Raw genomic sequence first — 24,985 nt, 5'->3', positions numbered from 1 at the left:
GTCAGGCCCAGTGATTATATGTTATAATTTGATGTAATTTCTTAATCCAGGATGCTCTTCTGGCTCCCACTATCACAAATGTTTAGCAGTGCATTCCCATTATAAAGGTTAGGGTGAATATAGATACAACCTTGTTCTTTATACGAATGACTATGCAGAGCACCCCCCCCCCCAAGTGTATGGACTGTCATTCCGTATGGCAATAAGTGATTTTTGTACATTCAAAATGGAGGAGGAGAAGCGATGCGCCCCTGTAATGTTGGATTCCCCTTTGGCATCACACCATGGATGAAACATTTGACATGACCCACTCCCATTGTTGGGAACAGACTCCAGAGAACCTTTTGGTGGGGCCTATGCAAATGTATATTACAGTGACTCGAAAATATTACAATGAAGACTGGGCCTATTAGTTGAATATTGTATAGGTAAGTGAAAGATCATAATTTTTGAAATCTGGTTGAACAGTTTGATGTTCTTATGTCTCGGGGAATTCGAGCCCTTTATAGAGTTGAGATAGTAAATAAGGCTATGGGGGCAAAAAGTAGGTCGCTCGAGCGCAGACACTCGTAGCCCTTTCAAGCGGGATCTCTTCGGAAATGGTAAAGCATGACAAAAGTATTCTCATCTGCGTTGTGTGTTGGTTACTCGAATTGGCTATAAGACACTAGCAGTTCTGGAAGAGGGAAAATTCATCACTGTGGACATTTGCATTAAACCTTACATAAAAGAAGAATTTGGTGCTTCTTCTTTGCGAGAGTGGCACTCAGACGTATTTATCTTCATATTATAGGTCTTATGGCATAGTTTAATAAGGTTTTCTTTTTGTTTTCGACTGCTTTAAAAAGTTACGAGATTTTGAAAAGGTCCAGCCTTCTTTTAGTCTGATGTGTTTCAGGGGAATGCTATTCTCCCAAGTTTACCTATGTTGGCTTTTGTATGCGTTAATGGTAGAGTTTCCAAAAGTCACCTGCCATTACCTTCTTGCTTCCGCAGGAAGGAGAATATCCAGTTGCTGTGAGTAGGGGAACAGTTGGCTTTATGCAAGGATTTTAAAAACGGGCCCAAATGGTCTGTGGCCATCTATCACAATATTTGACCCTGCAGATATTGGCTACACCCACCCCAAAATAAGAGCTCTAGAGGGCTAGCATCCGATTAATGCAACGTTTAAATTGGTCTAAAACAAACAAATTGGCAAAACCAGGGAATGGTACCAAGCCTGCGTTCTGAGCTGTCTGGGCCGCTGGTGCCCCTTCCCCGCTCCCCCTCCCCCTCCCACTTAATCTCTTAGCACCCACGTAGTTTCCTAAGTGGGTGCCAAGAGTTATTTAGATAACTTTTAAATAAAAAATAAACTTTCCTTGGACGTGCACCCCGACGCCGTGCTGTCCTGTGTACAGGAAGCCTGTTTTCAATGTTGATAATGTCCAACGCATCAACATAGAAAAGGGACCTCCTGTCCAACAGGGACTGCACGGCATTGGGCCGTGCTACTAAGGTAAGTTTATTTTTTATTTTAAATATACACCATTATCAACCATGTAGATCACCTCACCGGTGGTATTGGCGATATACCCTTCGACGGCGCGCCCACCCTGTAGGTAACGGCCCACCACACTCGTTAGCGGGACTCAACCCCTTAACTTGGGCAGTGGGCTGTTACCTACAGAATGGGCCTGCCTCGTTAACAGTATAGTGAACACAATTCATGCTAAGCATGTATTCACAATGTTAACTCATTTAGAGATGCTGATAATGTATGGCTTCTTTACCCCGTCTCTAGCCGCCACAGTAACCAATGCAGGTCGCTTATCTAAGCAAGCTTTGGTATAATGAGTGTTGTATTGCAGCCGAAGTCATCTCAAGAGCCAGCAGAGCCCAAGGTTACTGAAAGGCTAAACCCATTCTTGAGCTGGCTTAGTAGATACTTGGAAGGTATAGAGGGAATCTGATGGATGCCAGTGTCATCTGGATCATAGAACAAGCTTGGCGCGGATGTTGGAACCTAATAAAGGCAAGGAATATAGGAACATTTGGAAGCGGCGATGGGTACACTGTAAGGATAATGTGGCAATATGCTAGGTTCTATGTTGAATCCCTAAGTGGGTGGCCAGGCCCAAGCAGAATTGGCCCCTGCTTTTGAATGTTATCAAAATAGAAGTGCTGATTGATCATGTTTTTATTCGCTTATTAAGCGCTGAAACCCACAGATATTAAAAGCGCTGCATATGAAGTAGATTTAGAGATAGAATGTAGAAGTCATGAAGAGTTATACTCCTACAACTAGTAGTACATCAGGTGTGCAATCCGGAAACCACAAGGTGCTGGCGAAACAAGATGGTTTTTTATTGTTTCTCAAAATAAGCTAGATTAGGCTTGGAGTGCAAGTGAATTAGTAGGATGTTCCGTCATTTGGGTCCCTAAAAGGCCACACTCCCGCTGCCTCTGGAACTCTGACAAGGGATATAGAGTAATGTATTGGGAAGAGGATCTACGTGATCTTCCAGGCTGAGATCTAGAAGAGTGGTGGGTGAAATAGTCCAGTCCACTCTGGCACATACGGCAGTGGGCAAAGACTGGTCCTTTGAACAGGATGATTGCCTGAACAGGAAGCCTGTTTCTGTGTAATAAAGTAGTACAAGGAGGGCTACGCTGCCCTGCACAATTCATCATGAATGTCTTCACATGTGGTAGAACAGGTAATGGTGTGGCACTGAAAATAAATGTTGATGGGTTGGTACTGGTTGTTGGCACATCTAGTTATAATGGCTAACTCGGCTTTATTTATGTTTAGAAAGAACCAATTATATTTCATCAATTTCTGTATAGCCGATGAAACGTCCCCATTTTCAGTTGTCAAGGTTTCTGACGGCAGATCTGATGTGCCTCCTACCTAGGGTTGGGGGATAGAGACTGGCCCTAATGGATTGGAGTCCAGAGTCTCAGAAAAGTGCAACAAACAAAAGAGTGGGTAAGAAATCCCACGAGATACTAAGTGGCTGTAGCAAGGAGCACGGGAAGGAGTTCAATCAAATGTGTTACTGCTTATTCATCTGCTCTTAAGCAAAGAATTCAAATCAACATAAGATTATTTGTCCAGGATATCTGATGAGTGTTCAGACATTTCCTAAAAACAATGGTCGACCAGTTAAAGTGGGATATCGATCCCTCCTTTCCCACGATCTTCAGGACCCAAACCATGTGAACAAATCTTTTTCTGTGTCACGAGTCACAACAGCAATACACAAGATCAGACTTCTGCACCATAGCCCACGTCGGAAACCATATCACTGGTGATCATTTGTCCAAAATGTGAAGGTATGCAACATTGGTTGTAGCTGCCTGATGGCCCAAGTTCTAGATGTGTTCCTGTAGGTTACAGGGGACTCCATCTCTGTGTCTACTGCTGGCCTGTGCAGTAGTTGTCTTCTTTCGCTCTGTAAAAGTACTGCTAGTGAGCGGATTCTCTGCCGTGTGTGTCTTCGAAACTTCGGAAATTCGAGTTTCTGGGGAATGGCGATTAGGAATCCTTTCCAAGTGGGCAGAATCCACTAGATTTCTCTTTGCATCAAACCGGTTTGGGCATGTTACATTAGGCCTTTTGTTTAATCTTTGTTAGACATCATTTAGCCAAACCAAAGGGACTATTGTATTACAACTTTTGGTTCATTTTAATTTGTCTTTTGACTGTGTAGATTGGATGCAACTGTGGGAAATGTATCTTCGGGTGCCCACTTGGTTAATCCACCTCATTCAAGCTTTCCACACTGATAACTGGACCAAAATATCATTTGGCACAGATGACTTGGTATAACAGAGTTTTCTAAGAAAACATGCTCTATGTTAGGAATGTGTCATGACACTCTTTTTTTTTTAATTTACTAACTTGTATTTGGTAGGGCTGCCTCTAAATCCTCTGGTGATTAAGGCCCTCTGGCTTGCCCATTGGATAGTTGCCACCTGGATTCCAAGTCTTAAGAAGGCAGATAACACTCTGCTTCTTTTGTTTGAGGGTGGGCTTGTAGAGACAAATAGATGTGCTAGCGATTATTGCTTGATTGCCCATATCACCAACAATTGTGACAAAAAACAATTTTATTGATTTCAGTAAACACAAGAAGCAAATCTTTTTCTGTAGATGGAAATATCATCGAGCAGGAGAAGTATATGCATTTGGGCATCTATTTTTCACTTTTCTTCAGTTGAGAAAATCATCTTAACAAGACACTGATGAATGCTACCATCTTATCTACCTCTTGACCTGTCTAGCGCATTCGACCGGGTTTATCGCGAGACACCATGGTGGAAACTACGCATATGGAGAAATTGGTAGGTCTCATCACACTATTACATTCAGAAATTGAAATGAGAGTTTGCTTATCGTCAGAAGGGCACTTAACTCGACCAATCAAAACGGCTCTAGGTGTGAGACAGGGCTGTATTCTTGCCCCATTGCTCTTCGACTTGTACCTCTCTGATATTGACACGCTTTGGGCCAACAGAGGGGCCCTACCAATGCAGTGGAGCAAACTGAATTTGCATTGGTTGATGTATGCCAATGATGTGCTTCTATTTGATCCAACCCCTTTAGGGCTCCAAAGAAAGTTAAACTAACTTTTTTGCATATGCGTTGGAAAATAAAAAGATCTCCAAAGAAAAGGCAGTGTGTTGTTGAGAGCACTAGCTAGAATCTGTAAAATGCCTGAAATACATGGTATTTGAAAAACGGCAAAATCCAACTTTATCGGCCATGAAAGACACTATACGTGCCAGAATGTTTCCCGTACTAGCACATCTCAAAAGGGTGTTGGGTGCGTACTATGAATTCTCGCTGATCTCTTTGAGGACGTTTTATTGTGCAAAGGTGGTCGCATCCTTACTTTACTGTATAGAGACTAACCTTTATCACATAGGGCCTGTCTTGATCCCCATAAAAGGAATCATATGGAAGAAACTTCTGTGTGTGCCTGTATGTATTCCTAATTCAACCGTTTGACATGAACTAGGCCTCACTTCGTTTAGCTCACTGGCATTGTGGAAGATGCTCTGCCTGCTGGCTAAAATCATGGACCCCTTTTTGTTGATATTAACATTAATTTGGAACAAGAGAGTAAGGCTACTTCACTCCAAGAGTTTGTGAATCAATAAAATATTGTGTTGAAATACATTGATAGCGATGTCTCTGAATTGGTCATTAACCCCGATAAAACAAAATTTGTTCTGTGGCCATAACTAGTACGGTTGATGGGTTGCATGCCTACTCCCTCTTTTCTGATTATGCAAAGGATATTAGGACAAGGGGCGTTTTGTCCAGATATTTGGTATTGTTCCTTTGCCAGAAATTGAGACGTCTGTATCTGAAATTTAAACTGAATTTATTACCAACTTTGAAATGTGAGGGCTCTAGGACTGGCATTCGGATTTACCTTAGAACGTGCTGCTGCGGTAAAGATAAATCAAAAACTATAAATTATTGCCTGGAAGGCATCATTTCTGATTAGCCCAGAAGAAAGACCAAATCTCACACTGGGTGCCCACTGGAATTAGTACCAGCTGTTTTAAATTGGTATCTCCATCTGGGTTTCTGGCTACTCATTTCTCCATTTTCAAAAACCAAAGGGTTAGTGCAGGTGCCTGACCATTGGTTTATTTGGGGTCACTTTGAGCCCGTTTGAGCCCGTTTGAGCATGGGCTTAAATCTTTGGGGGTATGTTTAGACCCTGTGCCACCAATATTAATTAAAGACCATGTTGCATTACTGGTGGAAGGCTTAGTAAATATTATCAATGCTTCCTTTCAAAGAGGCTGTTACCCAGCCCGATTGAAAGAGGCTCACCTTTTCCACTACTTAAAATGTCACATCTTGATCTTAAAAAAGCTAGAAAATTACTGATCAATTTCAAATCTTCAATTTCTGAGTAAAATCATGAAGGACGAGGCGTCTAACCACCTCTGTCACTTTCTAGAAGGTCATGTTATTAGCTGGTATTTAATCCAACTTCCGTCTACAACATTGTCCTGGAAAAATTGTTTACAGCTAAGAGATAGAGGTAATTCATGCGGCCCTTATTCTTTTGGATCTCTCTTATTCTTATTCTTTTTGGATCGCCACGCGAAGCTGTGCGCCACACTAAGCAGCAGTGGAGCAGTGTGGTGTACTTCAGTAGTCTCAACAATTGGTTAAGCACTTGTTCATATGGTTGGCCCATGAGCCGGGCCACTTGCTGTGCCCGTTTTAGGTTGGCCATGAAACTTTCGATCATGCCATTCACCTGCAGCCAGAGTGCCGTGGTTTTCTGGTGATGGAATCCCATGTATTTTCTGAACCGTGCAAAGTCTTGGCCAGTGAAGGGGGTCCTGTTGTCTGTTTTCACCTTCCTGGGAATGTTGTATGCCGTGAAGATGTGGTCCATTACAGGGATGACGTGATGGGCTGCGGTCAAGGACACGATTTGAGATTCCGGGTATCTGGAGTACTCGTCCATGATGGCCAATACATATTTCCCCCCTTCAATCGGTCCAAAGAAGTCAGCAGCTACTGCGTCCCATACACCTTCTGGTAATTCTGACATCTGCAGTGGTTCAGGGTGTCGATTAGGTGTGAGGAGGCAGCAGGTGGGACACTGTTTCAGAATCTCCTGTACCAGAGAGTCTAGTTGGGGAAACCACACTTTTTAGCACAGCATGTGTTATGTGGAGACCACTCCCCAGTGCCTTTCATGGGCTAACTCCACCACCTTCTGTTTCAGCGATGCTGGAATTACCATTTTGTGACCCATCAAAACATGTTGTCCTCTGAGAGAGCCAACTCCTCCTTCACTTGCAGGAGCCTGTCTACTTTTCTTCCGTAAGTTCTCTGACTCAAGGCGGATCTTTGGCTCTCCTCCACTGGCCCGATCGGAGCCCCTCGCATAGTATCTGGCATGCTATATCTGCTTCCATTTCCTGGGCCAGGTGAGCTGGTTCAATGCCCTTGGGTATTACTTGCTGAATCAGATATCGGAAATAGCAGTCTGCTACCGTTGGTTCAGGGGCACAGCCACTGCTCAGGTGCCGGGACAGGAAGTTAGCAGGGTTCTCTTCTTTGCCCGGCCGGTGTACTATCTCAAATGAGTAGTCCTGTAATCTGAGCCCCCACCTAGTGATGCAGGGTGGCATTTTGGCCTGGGAGTTGCCATAAAGGAATAATAGAGCCTGATGGTCGGTCACTACTTTGAATGGTCTGCCATAGAGAAAAAGATGGAAGTGTTTACATGCCCACACCACTGCCATTCCCTCTTGGTTTGCGAGTAGGCCTGCTCCGTAGCTGAGAGGCTGCGGCTGGCGTAGGCAACTATGTGTGTGTGACCGGGATCCGCTGGATCAATTTGGGCCAGGATGGCTCCTAGCCCCACTGGGCTTGCGTCCACTGTCAGTTCCGTTTTGCGGTTGGCGTCATAGTAAGACATATGCTCCACTCTAGCTACTCTCGAATTGTTGCGAATGCTTATTGGCACTCTTCTGACCAGTTAAATGTTTAGTCAGTGCTCGAAGTGGTTCACTGACCGTGGCAAAGTCTTTGATGTACTGTGTACAGTAATTGGTGAGGCCCAGGAACGACCTCAGTTCGGAGACATTGGTCGATGGTGGTGTCCCACTGAGTGCGGTGACCTTGTCTGGGTCTGGTGTCATTCCGTTTTCTGAAAATATGTGGGCAAAGAATTTCAATGTGCCTTTCCTGAATTCGCATTTTTCTTGGTTGAGGGTAAGATTAGCCGCCTCTAGTGCCATGCACACGCTGGCCAAAGTCTCGTCATGCTTCCTTGCATCAGTCCCGAACACTAGAATGTCGTTGCTGTAGTTTATACAGTTTGGTATGTGTTTAATCACATTATGGATCTCTGCCTGAAATCTCTCTGCGGTTGAGGACACAACAAAGCTCAATCTTTTGTACCTGTAGAGCCCCAAGTGCGTAACAAAAGTTGTGATATTTCGGCTTTCAGGACTCGGTACCAGCTGGTGGTAACCTTTTTGCAAATCCAGTCTGTAGAAAACTTTGGCCCCATTTAATAAATGTATCCTGTCCGTGATACGTGGTGCCATGTGTCTTTCCCTCAAAATGGCCTGGTTGGGTCTCCCAATGTCTACGCACAGACAGATGGCATCTAAACCCTTTTTATGAACCAGAACATTGGCGGAGACCCCATGTGGTGGGCCATGTAGCCGGTTCTATTATGACCTGTTCCTCCTCTACTTTCCGTTGGATGTTCACCAGTATGCCCCTATAGTGTTGCGCCACCGGACAGATTTCTTCGTCATTGTGCAATTTGATCTGTCTGTCTGCACAGTTTTCCTATCCCTTTAAATAGGTTTGGGTATAGTTCCTTAATAATGTGCACAGGGTCAATATATTTGTGCACTATCAGTTTGTATAGCACATGTATTAGGCCCATGTCAACTGCTGTTCTGAGGCTGATTATGCAGCCGCTTTCACTCTCTGTTGCAAGCACGCGCATGAGTACTTTCCTCGATTGCCCCTTGTAGCGGCACGTTCCTTCAAATTGTCCTAACCACTTAAGGGGAGATGTTGCTCCATACGGGTATGTTGACTGTTGCATGTCTCGGTCTTGGGGCCTGCGGTAAATCTTTGTATATCTGTTTACTTACGTTTACTGTAGTATCTGTGTCTATTAAGAATTCTATGGGCCTTTCATTTAGCCACATCAGCAGTGTTGGGCTGTGCTCTTTTGCAGTTGAGTTGCCAAAGCGCAGACGCAGCCCTTCTTTCGCTGTCCATTCTCTGACGAGCTGAAGTCAGCGTCAGAGGGGTATGTTCCACTAGAGCATGTGGCATCTGGATCGGCTTGGGTCGTGTGCGTGTGACATATCTCCTTTTCTCCTTCCTGTCTCTCCTGTGCGTGTCATCTCCAGATTTTGTCTCCTTTGGTTCAGGGTCCTTTGTTCTTTGCTGGGGTTGAGACGTCGCTCCAGACGCTTGTGGCGCTGGGGGGAGGAGTCTGTATCAGGGAGCAGACTCCCTCCCTCTGTCCCACCCTCACCCTCTCTCTTGCCAGTCAACATACAGACTTGAAATGTACTTCCTCGCTGCATGCGGAGCATCTGTCCCATTGCCGGACAGCTTCCCTCGTGCGGGTATTCATACCCACACCGATAGCAAAAGGGCTCTTCCTGCTTTCTGTCATATTGTAGCCAGTGTACGTATTCTGCAGGTGTGTGATGAAACGCTCAACCTGCGTGTCCACTGCCAGTTTTGCCCTTGCGAGCGTCCACATTTCATCAAGGGTTCTTGCCTTCTGGAGCAGTTTGCGTTTGAATGCCTGGGATTCACAGCCTGCAATGACTTGGGAATGCAGGGCCTCTGTGTTAGAATAGTTCGCAAAGTCACAGTGCTTCATTTTAATCCTCAAATGCATCACTTAGATGTCCATGGTCTAGCCCTTGGCCTGCTTCGTGCTATGGAACAGGTGGCGTTCATAGTCCACGTTGGTGTGTTGGGTGAAGTAAGGTCATGAATTGAATCAATGGAAGTCGCAGGAATTTTATCAGTGATGCCACAGGTCCTACTACCAGTTTGAGCAGGCACTTTTGCCTTTCCTCGTCAACAGGCACTGTGGCCCCCATGTACAGGTTGAAATCGCTGATCCATGTGGCCCACCTCGGCCCCATGTTATTGGTATCGGTCACATCAAAAGCCCCTGGCAATTGCACTGCCAGCTAATCTGGGAGCCTATGTGGGGCTGTGGCTTTTGGGACATCCTGACCCTGTGCTTGTATGTCCTGATGTTTTACCTGAGGGGCCTCCTGGTCAGACATTGTGTTAGTCTGGAAAACAAAACCCCTAACCATTGTCTTGCCCCCCCCCCCCGGGCAAGCATGCTCCAGTCTCAGACAATCTTTGACAATTCCCTAGGGGGTTATGGATCACTATACCCCCCATCCCTCCTGCTGCGTTCGTATCTCAGGCCCTATGTGCACTGTTACTCCTATCTTACTAGTGTGGACACAAATAACATAAGACACACATAAGAAAACACATGAATCGATTCAATTATAACAATGGAATACATTTATTTATGATCACACATGCAAAGCATAATAATGCAGGCAATCCTAATGCAGGCAATCCTAATACTAATACTAATTTGCACCTTTTATACTTTTAGTGCAAAGCAAATCTACCATGCAATAAATAAAAGCCTTGCAGGTCTCTAATGCAAGCCTGTGATTCTAGTGCAGTCTAAATGCAAGCGTCAGCATCCATCTCCTTCATGGGCAAATCCACACAAATCCACTCCAATCCTTCACACTCTCTCTCTAAAGAATCCTTGTCTGATTTACCCTTCTCCCCTTATGTGAGTGTCTGTTCTAATCAATCAATCAGTCAGTCTAGGCCAATAACCATACTTCCCATTTGCTTCCCTTGGTCTCCAGCTCTGTCTGCCAGGGCTCTCCTCTATGCACAACTCTGCAGGCCTCAAGATCTGGTAACTGTCAAGCTCTCCAAGCTCTCGATCTCATCAAAGCCAACGGATTCTGCTGCACCAAGACACTTCTCTCTCATCGCATCTAGCACCATCACCAACAGCAACTCCCAGCCACACCTCAGCAACTAACTCCTGGAACTCCCCGCAACTCTCTGCAACTAACGGGTTCTTCTCTCTCCCCCTTGGTTATACTCTTCCAATGACGCACTCATTTCTCCATGGTTACTCACATTCTATAAGCTAAGAATGCCTGTATCAGCGTATAGCAAAACGCCTGCCAGTCTGTTATGTTCTTTTGTCACTGGTGTGCTGTGTCAAAGTGACATTGGACATCATATCTCTTTCATGGCCATCTGTGTGCGGTCCCTGTAAAACACCATGTATTCCATCTAGTTCTGCATTACGAAATGCTCTCTCTGTCCAGAAAATAGGCCATCTGTCTCTCATGCAAAAGGCACTCCTCCCATCTACTCATGGCGCAGCCCCCACCTTTTTGCTGTCTCCGCAGCACACAAGCTCAAGCTGATTACCCTCCTTCCCTCTCCCCACTCGGACAAGGGTTCATGTTATCTGTGTCTGCCAAGCAAATGTTTACAAATCCCTGCTTTCGCAGTGTACCCTAACATCTTTGCGCTGAGCCCAGTGCAAACAACTTCTGTGTGTCTCCATCAGAAATGGCTCGTAGGCCTTGTGCTAAATGCTTCCTAGCGTTTACACTTTCCTTCTTGCAATGCAAGCGCTAACTAATGCAAACTCTTTCGAAATACACACTCAACATGCATACATGTGTGTCAATCATATCTCTAAATGTGTAACAACAAAGCATAACAAACTGTCATCATACTAAATGGCTCTTCATTGCATTTCAAATATGCACTGTGTGTCATTTCCAGGCCTCATTCGTTCTGCTCTCCTGCAAACAATACGTTTCTCTCTCCCTAAGCGCTATAATGCAAAATACAAAACATCATCTCTACATGTCAAATATACCGTGTCTCTAAAGCACTACATGGCATTTCAAATACGTGCAAGTGTCATTCTATTGCAAATGGCAAAGTGGCAGTATAATATATGGATACTATAATGATGCTACTTCTGCAATGTACAATGGATAACTAAACAGGATGCAATCATTCTTAAAGGGATAATACTGGGTAACAATGAATAATGGTTCTCTATCAATGGGTACTAATGGGTATTGGTTCTGTAACAAAGAGTACTGATTCTCTCCAATGAGTCTAATAATTTTCTCCAATGGGTCTTATGATTCTCTAATGATAACAATCCAGGCATCTCATTTTATCAGATTTCACAATTGGGCCTCATTACGAGGTTGGAGGTAGTCATGGAGCTTTTAGCTCCATGGCTGCCTCCAAAACCCTTCCGACTCCGCCCTGGTGAATGGAGCAATTACCGGTCCTTTCCAAGGTTGGAGTGACCGGTAATTCTCCATTCACCAGGGCCATTCCCCATTCCCATTTGAGACCCCATAGGGCTCAATGGGAATGGGGAAGGCACTAATAACGGTACCGCAAATTGCAGTACCGTTATTAGCTCTAGAGTCCCTTTGCGGGTCCCGTCCTTAACGCCTGCAAAAACCAGGCGTTAAGGAAGGACCTGCAAAGGGAACTCATAGTAGGGTGGTAAGGGATTACCGGCACCGGTGCCCTTACCGGTGCCGGTAATCCCTTACCTCCCACCTCGTAATGAGGCCTATTGTCCCTTGGTGAGTGCTGGCCCTTTAAAAGAGCTGTGGGGAAGCACAATCTTCCACACGGCCGCCTGATCCGGCACGAGCACCGTCATTGACTCGAGTTACTGTTTGAGGGCTTAGGGGGAAGAGGTGTGGCTGCTGATGGCTGCCAAGAGGCACGAGCACCATCCTACACCTTTCCTCCCTCTCTCCCCACTCACAGTCCTGTAATGCGCACACACCACCACGGCCCGGTCCGCCTCGACCCCCCATTGTGCTTTCTTTCCTGTTGCTGGAGGGGGGGGGCACTGCCGTAGCCTGGGCGGATGTCTGTTCCCCGTCACCTGCCATTCTACGGCTCACCGCTGCACCCCGGGTCCGTGCGCACTATGCGCGACCTCGTCACCAGTGTGATAGCGGGCTTCCAGTGAGGGTCGGCCCCGCAATGCTGCGCGTCACAATAATTGGACAGAACCTGAGCGCTCAGATGCAACGTCTTTTTTTCTTCCCAATCCAACACATACTGACTTGCCCTTCCCCCCCTTGTCACTTGCCTCCCCGCCTCCCGTCCCGCCCCCCTGTGCTGGAACATAACTTTCAACGTGACATCAGCAGCTGTTATGTTTTCCTGAGTTTGTGCAAATAGATTTTTCTGCAGGAACACAGTAACCCATTAAAGCTGCTGGATTTTAGGAAAGGCTTCTCTTCCCTCTCTGCTTAACAAAAAGCAAGTGCGGAAGCCCCGACCCTCAGCTCACTATTCGGGGGTGGCTGAAGCCCGGCTAGCTCAATGGCGTTGCGTGCCTGGGCTGCACAGTCCTCATTCCAGCACTGTTTGTGTCACTGCTCCGTTGTGTCGAATAGGTCCGGGCTGTGCTGTGCGTGGCCGATTGATTCTGAATGAGAGTAAGGTGGCGTGTGGCTGCTCTGTCTGAAATGAGGGTGCACTGAAGGTGACTGTTCCGCCTAGAATGAGGGCAGACTGTGTTTGGCTGCCCATGACAGGTGGTTCTGACTGCTTAGTCTGTAAAGAGGACTGGTCGCTGATTGAAAATGCCAAAGAGAGCACAGGCGGCCTGCGAGCGCCCTGCTAGAAAAATGGACAGTTCATGCATGCTTGCTCGGTCAGCAGTAAGCGCAGGCGCTTAGTCTGGACTGCAGACCGACCATGTGTGGCTGCTCGGGCTGGCTGTTTGAAGGCTCACTTCAGCTAGGTGGTGGTGAAGCTGGCCGGCCCTGGTCGATCTGCTGGGATTTCTTCTATCCAGAACATTGATCTCTCGCTGCTCCTGAGAAACTGCAGGTTGGCCTCACAGGCTCCGGGTGACTGACATAACATCCATATTTCAAACGCCCATTGACTAATTTCTCCCCCTTTTCCAGTGCTGGTCCATGGGCAGGAGGATGGCAACAAAGTGTTGGCAGCTGGAATGCACCAAGATTCCATGCCAAGAAAGCGAAAATGCCAGACATTGGGATGTTGCTTTTAAGGAGTAAGGGTTGGGTGGCTGGAGGTTGGGCGGTTCAGCTTGTTTTGCACTAGCTGATCAATACCTGCGCTTTGTCATGCTAATTGCTTATTTTTTGACATTCATGAACCTGGTCTCGCCCTCCCTTTTCCACTACCCCTCTCTTTTTTCCCCCCCATGAAAACTCTCTCTGCAGCTGCTGCGTCGGGATGGCAAACTGCGCAGCCTTCAGAACGAGATTCTGCTTGTACAGGACAAGCGAGATGGACTTGCAGCTCAGGTGAGTCTAGGTAGCCTCTCTATTATACCCATTTTGTGGCACACACAAAAAAAGATGTCCGATGAGAAAGTCAAGCCGATGGCGGTTTTGCATCCCCCAGTGCCCTTGGTAGCGCAGAAGTGCTCATCGCCTGCTTTCTGTACATTCTCCTACAATTGCATGTGGTAAATTGCTGTTTTTCGTTGCAGAGTTTGTCCTCTCTGTCCCTGAACTGATTTGGTGGTGCTCTTGAATTTTGACTGGGATAGGTCATTACACCAATCACAATGCCTATCCGTTGCATCTTATCGCTTGACGTGGAGCTAGTGTCCACGCTCAAACCCACCCCCTTGCCTTAGCCATGCCTGACATTGTGGCTTCTTCGATCCAACTGCAGTGCTTTATCAGCCGCACTCTCCACCTCTCCCCCACCCCCACCTCACCAGTTGCAGGACTCTGCTCTTTCTGATTATCTTGAAGCTATTTAGTATAATTGATTTTTGTTCCGTTGTTGTCTTTTTCTGGGCGGGTCAATAGCTGGACGCTCAGGAACAGAGAGTGTACGAGCTAGAGAAAGAGCTGCGAGAGCGGCACGCAGAGCTGGAGCAGAGGCACAGCCGCATTCAACAGCTTAACCAGGAGCTGGAAAGCAGCAGCCATCAGAGAGAGGACACACACCGCCAGGTAAGTTGATCCAGCCGTTCCCTGATCCTCCTTAGTAGCCTTTCACAGCACTGAGCCCTCCAATCCCCGTACCCTTTATCTGTTAGTAACTTCTTTGAAAGTAGGAACTCGGGCAGATCATAGATGGGTCAGAGTAGTTCTCGGATTCAGCAAGGCCTTTCTTCTGGTCTGTAAGATTGTGCACCTGGTCATCTGTAGAACTCTCCTGGGCAAGACTGGTTCCTCTTTCCATGCCTGATCTGTAACCCTCGGTATCGCCTCTCCGGCTCCTTCTAAATGCGCCCTTAGGATTGTGTCGTAACTAGTTGCTGTTCTGCTGTAGAAGTTGTGGAGTCGCTTATGTGTGTTATTTGGCCATTGTTGCACGACTTCTGGAACAAGCCTTAGCCCTCTCTTCAGAGAAAAGCATGTCAAATCCTTTAAGACGCCCTAAAAGTCTGCTATTGCACTCGCCCCTACTGTCTTCACTTATTTCTGATGCATGCAAATGATGAGCTTTTTTTAATGCAAGTTGTATTTTGGTATTGTTGTTAGTTTAGATTTTATTAGGTTGTATTATCTTAATTTTGTATCAAAACGTCCACGATTTTGTCTAGTGGGATTATGGCAGGTAATCTGTGCCAATACTACATGTGAACTTTAACTGTGTTTTATTTTGTCTTGGTTAACTGATTGTGTGGGGTATGTGTTGATGTTTCTGCTTTTTTTAATGTCTTATGGGTGACGGGGCCGAAAACAACGAAGGTTAGTGCTATATCAAACCATATATATATATATACACATACACATATATTATACATTTGCTGACCTGGCCCGCACAGCCGTAAGGCATATAACATGAGCTCTGGGTGATGATCTCTAGTTGATGAGCCTCAGGACTCACTAAGAGAGGGTGCCACTCTTGTCAAGAAGAGAACTATCCAGACCAGTCTGTGAAACCCCCTGCTTGGGGCACAGGGTTTCACCTCTCACTTTCTGTATAGGTCTCATTTAGAGCACTGCTCTGGCAGGACATTGGTTGCTTGTGTTCGTTTCCTTGCAGTTCTTGGTCTTGTGTTATTTTGTGGATTTATGGCACCAGAAAACATCTTGCTGGCATGCGGCGTAATACGAGTTGCCAAATAAAGAACGGTGCACACTCTACAGACGCAATTAAAACCTTACAACTCACTTGCCGCAATCAGACGACTTGAAACGCCTACTATACTCAAACTGCCCTTCCATCCTCTTATCAGCAACCGTTTCAATCAGCGTTTCACAACCACGGGGCTGCCCTTTTGACTAACTTGCCCTCGCATATGAACTCCAACCATAAGCATGTAGGCAAGGGTCCTCCAACCTGCACTAATCCACACCACATGCCTGCCTTCCTGCTCTCCGACTAACACCGCCACTCGTTTTTTTCTTACAGCGCCATGTGCAGCGAGGGCAAGGTTATAGGCAAAAGGCTGGTATATAACATCACTTTACCCTACCTAAATCGTCTCTTGGCGGCACGGGGCGTGGCTCGCGCCCATAGACTTGGTTCTACGCGAAGGTCGAGCATGTGAGCAGATCGCTTATGGAAACGGGCGTTCTGCTGTCCAGTAAGTCGCGACTTCAGGTGCTTGGGCAACAACGTCCAGCGAAGGGAGTCTATAACGTGTGAAGTGGCCTGCTGGGGATCAATGCAGGCGTGAGCCTGGAGCAGAGCCTTGAAGGTGGCAGCACCAGCTTGGCATATAGAGCCTGTAAGAAGGGAGGGACAGGAAATAGATGCTTTTAAGAAAAAGTATATTACACCTGCATTCGCTTAACTTCCAGACACGTATCCATAGCTGTGGCCACGGAAATGGCACGCGCTCTTCCCAAATGGAGTGAGGAGGAAACCAAAAGATGCATTGTTGCTACTGTGGGAAGAGCTGGGGGCTTCCAGAGAACGAACGCCAAGCTATGTTGAGCGTCTAGGACATTTTCATTTATAAATATGCAATCGAGCACAATCTGGGCTGTAATCTTCGCCTTTTGAAAGGTAAACGGGCGAAGCAGAATAATGTGCTCTTTGAATGAGACACTGCATTTATATTGAAAAAAAATGCTACAGCTAACTGGCCTGTGGGCATGGCATTCCTTGAAACCAAGGTCGCTCAAATAACACATAAACGGTAGTATCGGCGGGTATCGAGGGCGCACCTTTGGCCGCTTCGCTTGTGTTGGACATCGGTGGGATTGAAAGGTTTCTGCGACGAGAGTATTTTCCAGTTCCAGAACTTCAAGTGAATCGACTCTGGGATCTGCTGGGAAACATTCGTGAGTATTCTCGCATGCTCATTTCCAGCGCTTAATAGCTGCAGTTTAATGTTCTGTTGTTTGGGCTCATCCTTACTTTTGGGGAGAAGGTGGTGTGGTGGACGAAGTATTCTCGGTCCTATTGTCAGGCTTCTTGGGAAGACCTCGCTTGGTACGACCTGTATCCAGAGAAGGGCTTCAGTGTTGCCGTAGCATAGTTTGCTTTCTTTACCCATTATATATCCTATTTTGGTGGGGACATGGAGGCTGTGGGTACCGATCTCTTCCCAGCCGGTCCCAGGGACTCTAGGACAGTAGTTGCCAAACTTGTTTAGCCTGGGCCCCCCACCCCCCGAGCAAAATGTGGGCAGGTGGGACGCCCCAAAAAATGCCAAATGAACACTAAGTCCAAATGACTATGAACAATTGCGTGCTGTCACCACACCCTACTCCCAGTATAGTCCCTGGGCTCCCCCACCTGCTCCCATCACAGTCACTGGGTTCCCTCATCCCACTCATAGCCCAGTCCTGGGCTCTCCCCACCCTGCTCCCACCACTATCCCATTGCGTCTCCATCCTGCTCCCAGCACAGTCTCTGAACCCCCACCACCCCGCTCCCACCACAGTCCCAGGGCCAGTGTCAGAAGTGGAGGGGCATACATATTTCCTCCAGATGCCATAGCGACGGAGCATAGAGAGGGAACCCGAGCCAATCAAGGGGGAAATGTTTTGAAATAATGGGTTAAAATGTTGCATTAAGGCCGAAACATATTTGGGGATGCTTGTGGTCTCGCGCAGAAGGGATGTGACCTGGCCTGATTTGCATATGGTCTTTCCCTTTTTTTAATGGCTTGGCAGCGAAGCACAATAGTCTGGTGGGTTGCCCAGAGCAATGCCAGAGGTTGAAATTAAATCAAAACCTTCCAGCCACCACCTCTTTTGTTTTGCATTTTAAAGCATACTTTTTTTTTAAAAATAGGTAAAAAGCCAAACAGTTTGCAATTCTTGCTGGGGGGTTCAGATGGCAGGCATGGTATTTTTTTTTACTGGACATCCATCATAGACTTTCAGTAAAAAAATACCATGCATGTCATCTTGGCCTCCCAGCACCCAACACATGCACACAGCCAAAGTGTGTGTGTGTGTGTGTATGCCTTTGTTGTGCAACACACACACAGACACACCATGCACTCTACCATTCACATGAACATCCATCACCATACACTCACTCATAACACAAGCATATATCCATCCACACACATATTTGAATAGAAAATATATTAAAATAATCTTGCCTTCTGCCCCACTCCTGAAGTTTCCTTCCCAGCGCTCAAGCTCCTGCATCCAGATCGGGAAGCAAGAGCTTCCTGGTTCCTGCACGCCCCGGTCCAGTCTGCTCTGTCTGTATTTGCGAGGAGGCGCAGGAGCTCCCCCTCGCACATACTGACATGCAGTTCCCCTTTCCAATGCAAGGCTGGCGAAGCAAAATGCCCCTAGCCTTGCATTGCTCATTGAGCATGTGCAGTTGGGGAGCTGAACAGTCAAACGGAAACATTGTTTCCCTTTGACAGTTCTGCCATCCCAGGAGCACACCCTCACCTGGAAAAAGCAGTTGAGGGAGCGCTCAGTGTTTCACTGGACTGGCTCCTCCATAATGGGTGAGGTGGCCACTGTGTCGACGCCCCCTTGCTCATTGAGGACAAACCGCCCCTGCCCAGAGCTCCCCCTGACCTGCTTTTTTGTCCAAAGACCTTTCGTAAAAAAAGAAACTACAGTTTTTTGTTTTTTCCACATTTCAGGCTGGGGTCTCGCGCACCCTGTGAATGAGGCTGCCCCGGGAGGGTGTCCCACAGTTTTAATACCTCTGCTCTAGGCACTTAGCGGCGTGGCAGGGAACATGCACTGGATTACTACTACGGTTTGGCTGCATGTCTTTGGAGGCTCTCTGACCGATTTTTCTTGCCTTTCTTTGGCTCTGCAGTATATGTAATATTGCAGTAGTCTAGATGGACTCTGGCAAAGAGAAGTTCACTATCTTTTTAAGGGGTGCAGGATATTCCTGATAGCTGTGCACAAACTTGGTTAACCTGCTGGTTTGCGGGTAGGAGGGATAGTGGGAAATCTGAATCATCTGCAGATTCAATTGATCTTGCCTGGATGGAGCTTGATGCCCACATGTAGACATAATATGTCGCAAGGGCAGAACCGCTGACATGCAACTGCAGCCAGGGACTACAGTGTAGTGTTTGGTGGAGAGGGGCACTGCAAAGGTAAGTGTGTGTCGAGGGAGGGTGTTGAGAAGGTTATTGGATGGTGCATCAAGGATCGGCACAGCTCTCCAGTTTCCTGTGGCCATGAATGAGGCCATAGCTCAGTGGCAACGTGCTCGCCTTGGCAGCAAGACAACACTGAGCAACACAGGTTCAATCCCTGGGTCCTTGCTTAGAAACCTCCGGGTATTAGGCGCGTTATAAATAACCTAACGTATCATATCCTTGCTGCACTTGCACGTTCTGAATACTCACAAGGCATAGTAGGTTCGTCCTCTTTTCCTTTCCCCCCACTGCTCTTAAATATTGTGTTTTTTGCGTATTTTAATGTATTTCCCACTCCTGCTCCCTCCCTTGCCCTGTGTACCCTTTGAAACAGTATTTTCTTATTGTATAAGCGCCTAACAGGCCTGTGCTACCCCCACCACCATCCACTGTGGAATTCGACAAGGTTCCTCCACTTCGCCTATACTATACAACATATTTACCCTGCCAATTTTTACTGACTTGGATAATAAAGGCATAGCATATACCAACTACGTCAATGATACTCAAGCTCTCATCCACCTCTCTGGCTCCTATGATCTCGACTTGGTCACCCTCAACAAAACATATGCCCTCATCCAAGTCTGGATGGCGGCTAATGGACTCTGTCTGAAGGGAGACAAAACAGAGATCCTCCTAGTAGGACCTAAGTAAACCCTCAATAAACTTGACAGCCAATATAAATCTTTTAATATTGAGAACACTGTTATCAAACCTCAGAAGCAGTCAAAACACCGGGAGTCTTCCTGGATTCCACCCTCTCAATGACACGCCAAGTCAGCGCCATCTCCTCATCGGCAGCACTCACCAGCAAGATCATAAATGCAGTCAAACCGTACCTCTCCTCCAATAACTACCTCACCATAGCTAGATCCACTATTGGGGCCAAACTGGACTATTGCAACACTCTTTTTCTAGGTACATCAACAAAAAAACCTCAAAACGACAAATCACCCAAAATAATGCCCTTATGGCGGCATTAAGCATTCCTAATAGGGAACACATCTCTCAGGCCAGACACGAAGCTCAGCGGCTTCCTGTCAAAGAGTGCATACTCTTCAAAACCATGACCATCACTCACAGGTGCCTTTCCCTCTCAGCCCCTCCTTACCTGGCAGAAAGAATTCACCTAACCACCTCTATCAGACCCAAGAAAGCCCAACACTCCTAGCAGCTCCTCGGCCCGACTGTCAAGAGCCAAAGCTGGGGGAGCAAGCTTTCCATTCCTAGCACCCAAAAGTTGGAGCGTCCTACCCACAGCGCTCAGAAATGAGACCTCCCTCACAGCCTTACTGAAAGCACTCAAAACCAAGCTGTCAACTAGTCCTACCTGAAAAGATCCCCTGGTTCTCCTGTAACCTCAGGACCTGCGTCAATCATTAGCGATAATTGTACAACCACTGTAAGTAATTCCTGTTATTTTTTTTTCTACTATGTTATGTAACTGCCTGTAACCAAGCAAGCGCACTGTAACAGCGCTGTGATGCCCCCGGGCCGGTATGCGCTTTATAAATTCAAATAAATAAAAATAAAATACAAAATAACAAGCAAACAATACAATAAATAAATAACACTCCCTCCTGTTTTGCTTGCAACTCTGGGACTCGTAGTTTTCATACATTTTAAATGGAAAATAAAACTACAAGCCCTAGAGTCCAGAGAAGAAGAAAAACAGGACTGGATGGACTTCTTTTGTATGGCTGCAGGAAACTTGAGAGCTCTGGAAGAGGTCAAGGTCATAAGGTGAAAAGACAAAGATAGGAGGGACCCCTTAACTAGTAAGTAAAAAAATAGCAAGGAGTTGGTGCCATTGGCCACGAGTCAAACTAGCCTTTTATTGGGATATGGATCATAGGAGCAACATTTTTGCATCCCCCTCCTTCAAACAGCACATAGCAAGGAAGACCCAAACGGCTTACTACCAACGTTCCCTCCTGCGAAAAACCAAGCCCTCCATCATAGAACTGTCTACTGTCCAATCCGTGGTCCTCTCCCAACTGGATGGTGGCAATGCACATTTGCACGGCCTTCCAGCGACTACCCTGGCACCCATGAAATGTGTCCTGTATGCTGCAGCATGACTCTTCAAAGGCCACCACAAATTCGGCCACACCAGCCCGACCCTCGTTGAATTTCACTGACTCCTGCTGCAAGCGCAGATCATCTTCAAATCCTACAAGACTGTCACCCTGACGTCCCAAGCAATCTCACCGATAAACGGAGCATCTCAGAAGGCCTACGAATCATCAGAAGGAAGAACATGTGCAGATATGAACTCCAACGGTGCAGGAAGGAAAGACACAGAAGACTAACCTTCTCTGTCTATGCCCCAAGACTCTGGAACCTCCTCACCCTAAACATTAGACTTGCTGCCTCACTTCTACAGTTCGGGAAGGAGCTGAAGACACTCTTCTTCAAGCAAATGCTCCTGCCTAACACCTAGGTTTACACATCCTCCACTCTCTACCTGAATCTGGGTGATCTGCTCCCCACTGGTTCCTAACCTGGTTGCTACTAGATCTTTTACTGCCAAAGTTCTGCCCTCCCCTCCCCTGTTGTTAGCTCCCCACTCCCGGGTTCTCTGCTCCCCTCACTGTGTTCTTCCCCCTATGATTGTAAAGAGCTCTGTTGCTTACCGAAGCTACGCTCATGCTCAATAAATACCCTAATATTAATAATAACCATAATGCAAACTAAAAGAATGTGTCTATAGTCTCCAAATTACACTTGCAGACTCTCACATGCAATTGTATTTTGGGTATTGGCTCAAGCCAAATAAAGATTTCCATAATTCCATCTAAATGCCAACAATATTTTACACTCCAGTAGGGCCATTTGCTCAGTCAGGTATTTGTGTGAACGAAGTGTGTGTGCAGTGGGTGTAGTGAGATTATATGTTGAGTGTTGCCTACCCACATGCAAGACCTATGTTAACATAGGTTGTTTTACTATATTTTTAAAATTAAGTTGGCACATTTCCTTGGGTTAAATCCTAAAAAAACAAGATTTTAGCATAGTCTAATGCTCCAAAAAATGAGATTCCTTTTAATTTCTCTTTTCACATTATGTTCTCCAAGCAGCACCGAAGATTGGCATTAATAAAAAGCAGGCCAAGCTCCACCCTTAGTTCATTCGAGTAGGAGCGACAGAGATCCAGCCAGCGATTCCAAGCCCAATCGCAGTGGTGGCTTGTGATTTTTTTTAATTGGAAAGGCATACCCATTTGCCACAAATAGGCAAGAGCGACCGAGCAATGCAAGGGAGCCCGAAAAACAATCAAGGGGAGTAGAGGGGGCATTTTTTTTAAAAGAATTGGTTAAAATAGGGCATTATACAGCACACTTTATGTGAAAAATTGGGTAAAAAGCTACAGTTTTCAATTGGTTTTGTAGGGTAACTCATGGAAAATCCAGTAGATGCAAGTCACCAACAGTGCACGGGAGAATTTACCAACGCATTCTTATGATGCCTTTACCCACAATATATACCAATATGAAAAACATTTTCATGCTGCTTTGGACATACATTGTCCTGCTGGCTTCACCTATATATGCCAGTATTCCCGTATAAGAATAAATTCATGTTTGCTTTGCACATAATGTCAGTAATGATACTAACCGAAAACATGGCCAAGCTGGTTCTGCCAATATATGCCAGTACCCGCATGTAAGAACATACTCCTGTTTGCTTTGCCATTAAAAATGACATGCTACAATAGGAAAACCTGTCCGACAAATATATACTCTCATCATGTTTGCTTTATCATAGATCCCTAGTATAAAATGCCAAGCCACAGTAAGGAATGGCTGCACCAAAATGGCAGTCTAGCCACGTAATAACTATCATGCTTGTTTTATCATAGATGCCATGTCTAAAATATCTACCCCCGCCTAGGCCCAAATCCAACACAAGCACACAGACACTTTGACACGCTCATTCAAAAATAGCATTCACACACGTCCCCACATACCATACACTCATTCAGTCACATTTGCACCCAACTACCCCTATACCATTCACTTGCTTTTTCTCACACACAACATATATAATTCTACACCTACCTCCAGCCTGGTCCATATGCTGCTCCTTGCAGGGCCGCCGCCTCCCCTGATAAAGTCCCTCCGTCTCCCATGTAACAGATCAGGAACCAGGAAGCACAGAGGGCTCCCATGCTCCTGTAAAGGTGCGCAGGAGCCGCAACATCACATTGTCACTGCTGCCTTGAGTCTGATTGTGCGGGCAGGCACAAGAGCGCCCCCCTCAGACCATTCAGGCATGCAATTCCACAGCCTGAATCTCCAGTGGGCCATGGAAGGCTGGGGAAGCAGTATGCCCCCAGCCTTCCATGGCCCATTGATCATGCATGCTGGGAAACATAAACTGTCAAATGGAAAGCACTTTCTCTTTAACATGTTAACTGGCAGCTCATCCATAATGGGTGAAGGTACTAGCTGGTCGTCGCCCCTTCACCCATTATGGACAGCCGCCCCGGCCACTTCTCAAGGCAGCTCAAATAAGGACCACTACTTTTCTGTTGGACGTCTGCACCCTGAAGGCCATAACGCCATTCTGTGGTGTTGTTACCAACCCACCCACCCACCCAGCCCACTGCTGCAGGCATTCTCGCTATTAGCAGCCTGGGCCTAAATCCTGAGGTGCTAAACGGTTTGTTTTTTTAAATGGACCTATGAGGGGGGATGTGTACCTATTGCTAAAAAAAACTGCTCACATTTGTTTTGCTCTTTTTTTTTTCCTTGATTGTTTTTTCGACATAATTTGTGAGGGGAGACAACAACCCGCCACCTCGCCCCCTGACTATCCACTTAGCCGAGCCATACCCCCAGGTAGCAGTATGAATCTACAAACTTCGGTTTTTGCCTATTAAACCACCAAGGCAAGCCACTCATACTATTTTGTTCCATAAAGCTGGTTTCAGCTATGTAAATTAATAGATTGTGATTATTATTACTGTTTTTATTGAGTGTGGACCTAGCTTCGAGAAGTTATACAGCCATACAGATACACAATGTAGCTATTTTCAGAGGTAATAGAACCGATATACAGTGGGAGTAGGATCCAGAGAGGCACAGAGGAGGGGTGCAGCTGTACAGGGCAACTGGGAGAAGAGAGGCGCACGACATCTAGCGAGTCAGGTAGTGACGTGATGTCCTAGGTGTTGAGGAGGAGAGGCTCCTTGAAGAGGTGGGTCTTGCGTTCTTTTCTGAATTGTAGGAGCGTGGGGGCGATTCTCATGCTGACGGGGAGGAGGTTCCATAGATTTGGGACATAGACAGAGAAGGCTCATTTTCTGGTCCTTTCCTTTTTGAAGCTGCGGATTTCAAGTCTGCACGTGTCCTGGCTTCTGGTGGTTCGCTGTCCTCCGGGGATACTGAGTTTCTCCGCAAGGTAGTTGGTTGACTCAAGGGCGACTGCCTAATAGATGATGCAGCAAGACCTGAAGGTGATTTGTGCAAGCATTGGGAGCCAGTGAAGGTCGATGAGGGGCCTGGGTGATGTGGTCATGTCTGCATAGACCCTTGCTGAGGCATGCAGCCGCATGTAGGACATTTCCCACGGGCACAAGGGAGGATGACAGGGGGCCTTTGAGGTGGGTATTGCCCCACCCAGGCGGGATAGGACCAGTGCTTGAAAGGTGGATCTAAAGCTGTGCAGAGGGAGGAAGGGCTTGACTTTCCACAAGAGGGAGAGCAGATAACCAAACTGTCTGAGTTTTCTTAGTTATGTGTGTGTTGAAAGATAGGCATTTGTCGATGTGGAATCCAAGGGACTGGGCACAGGAGGTGAGCTCA

The 24,985-nt window shown here is 46.5% G+C and overlaps 1 protein-coding gene across 2 annotated transcripts in view; it reads left to right on the top strand.

Annotated features, from left to right (window-relative positions):
- PMFBP1 (polyamine modulated factor 1 binding protein 1) overlaps positions 1-24,985 on the top strand; it is a 1,360,893-nt gene that overhangs the window by 510,233 nt on the left and 825,675 nt on the right. For both annotated transcript variants that reach the window (XM_069635509.1, XM_069635508.1), the window contains 2 exons: positions 13,846-13,929; positions 14,446-14,592. In XM_069635509.1, coding sequence (XP_069491610.1) covers positions 13,846-13,929; positions 14,446-14,592 — 231 coding nt within the window. The remainder of the gene's footprint in view (positions 1-13,845; positions 13,930-14,445; positions 14,593-24,985) is intronic.

The sequence above is a fragment of the Ambystoma mexicanum genome, chromosome 1q, assembly GCF_040938575.1.
Source record: "Ambystoma mexicanum isolate Mex_15411 chromosome 1q, UKY_AmexF1_1, whole genome shotgun sequence".
Lineage (NCBI taxonomy): Eukaryota > Metazoa > Chordata > Amphibia > Caudata > Ambystomatidae > Ambystoma > Ambystoma mexicanum.
The sequence above is the reverse complement of the archived record's forward strand: the minus strand, read 5'-3'. Positions and strand labels throughout refer to the sequence as shown.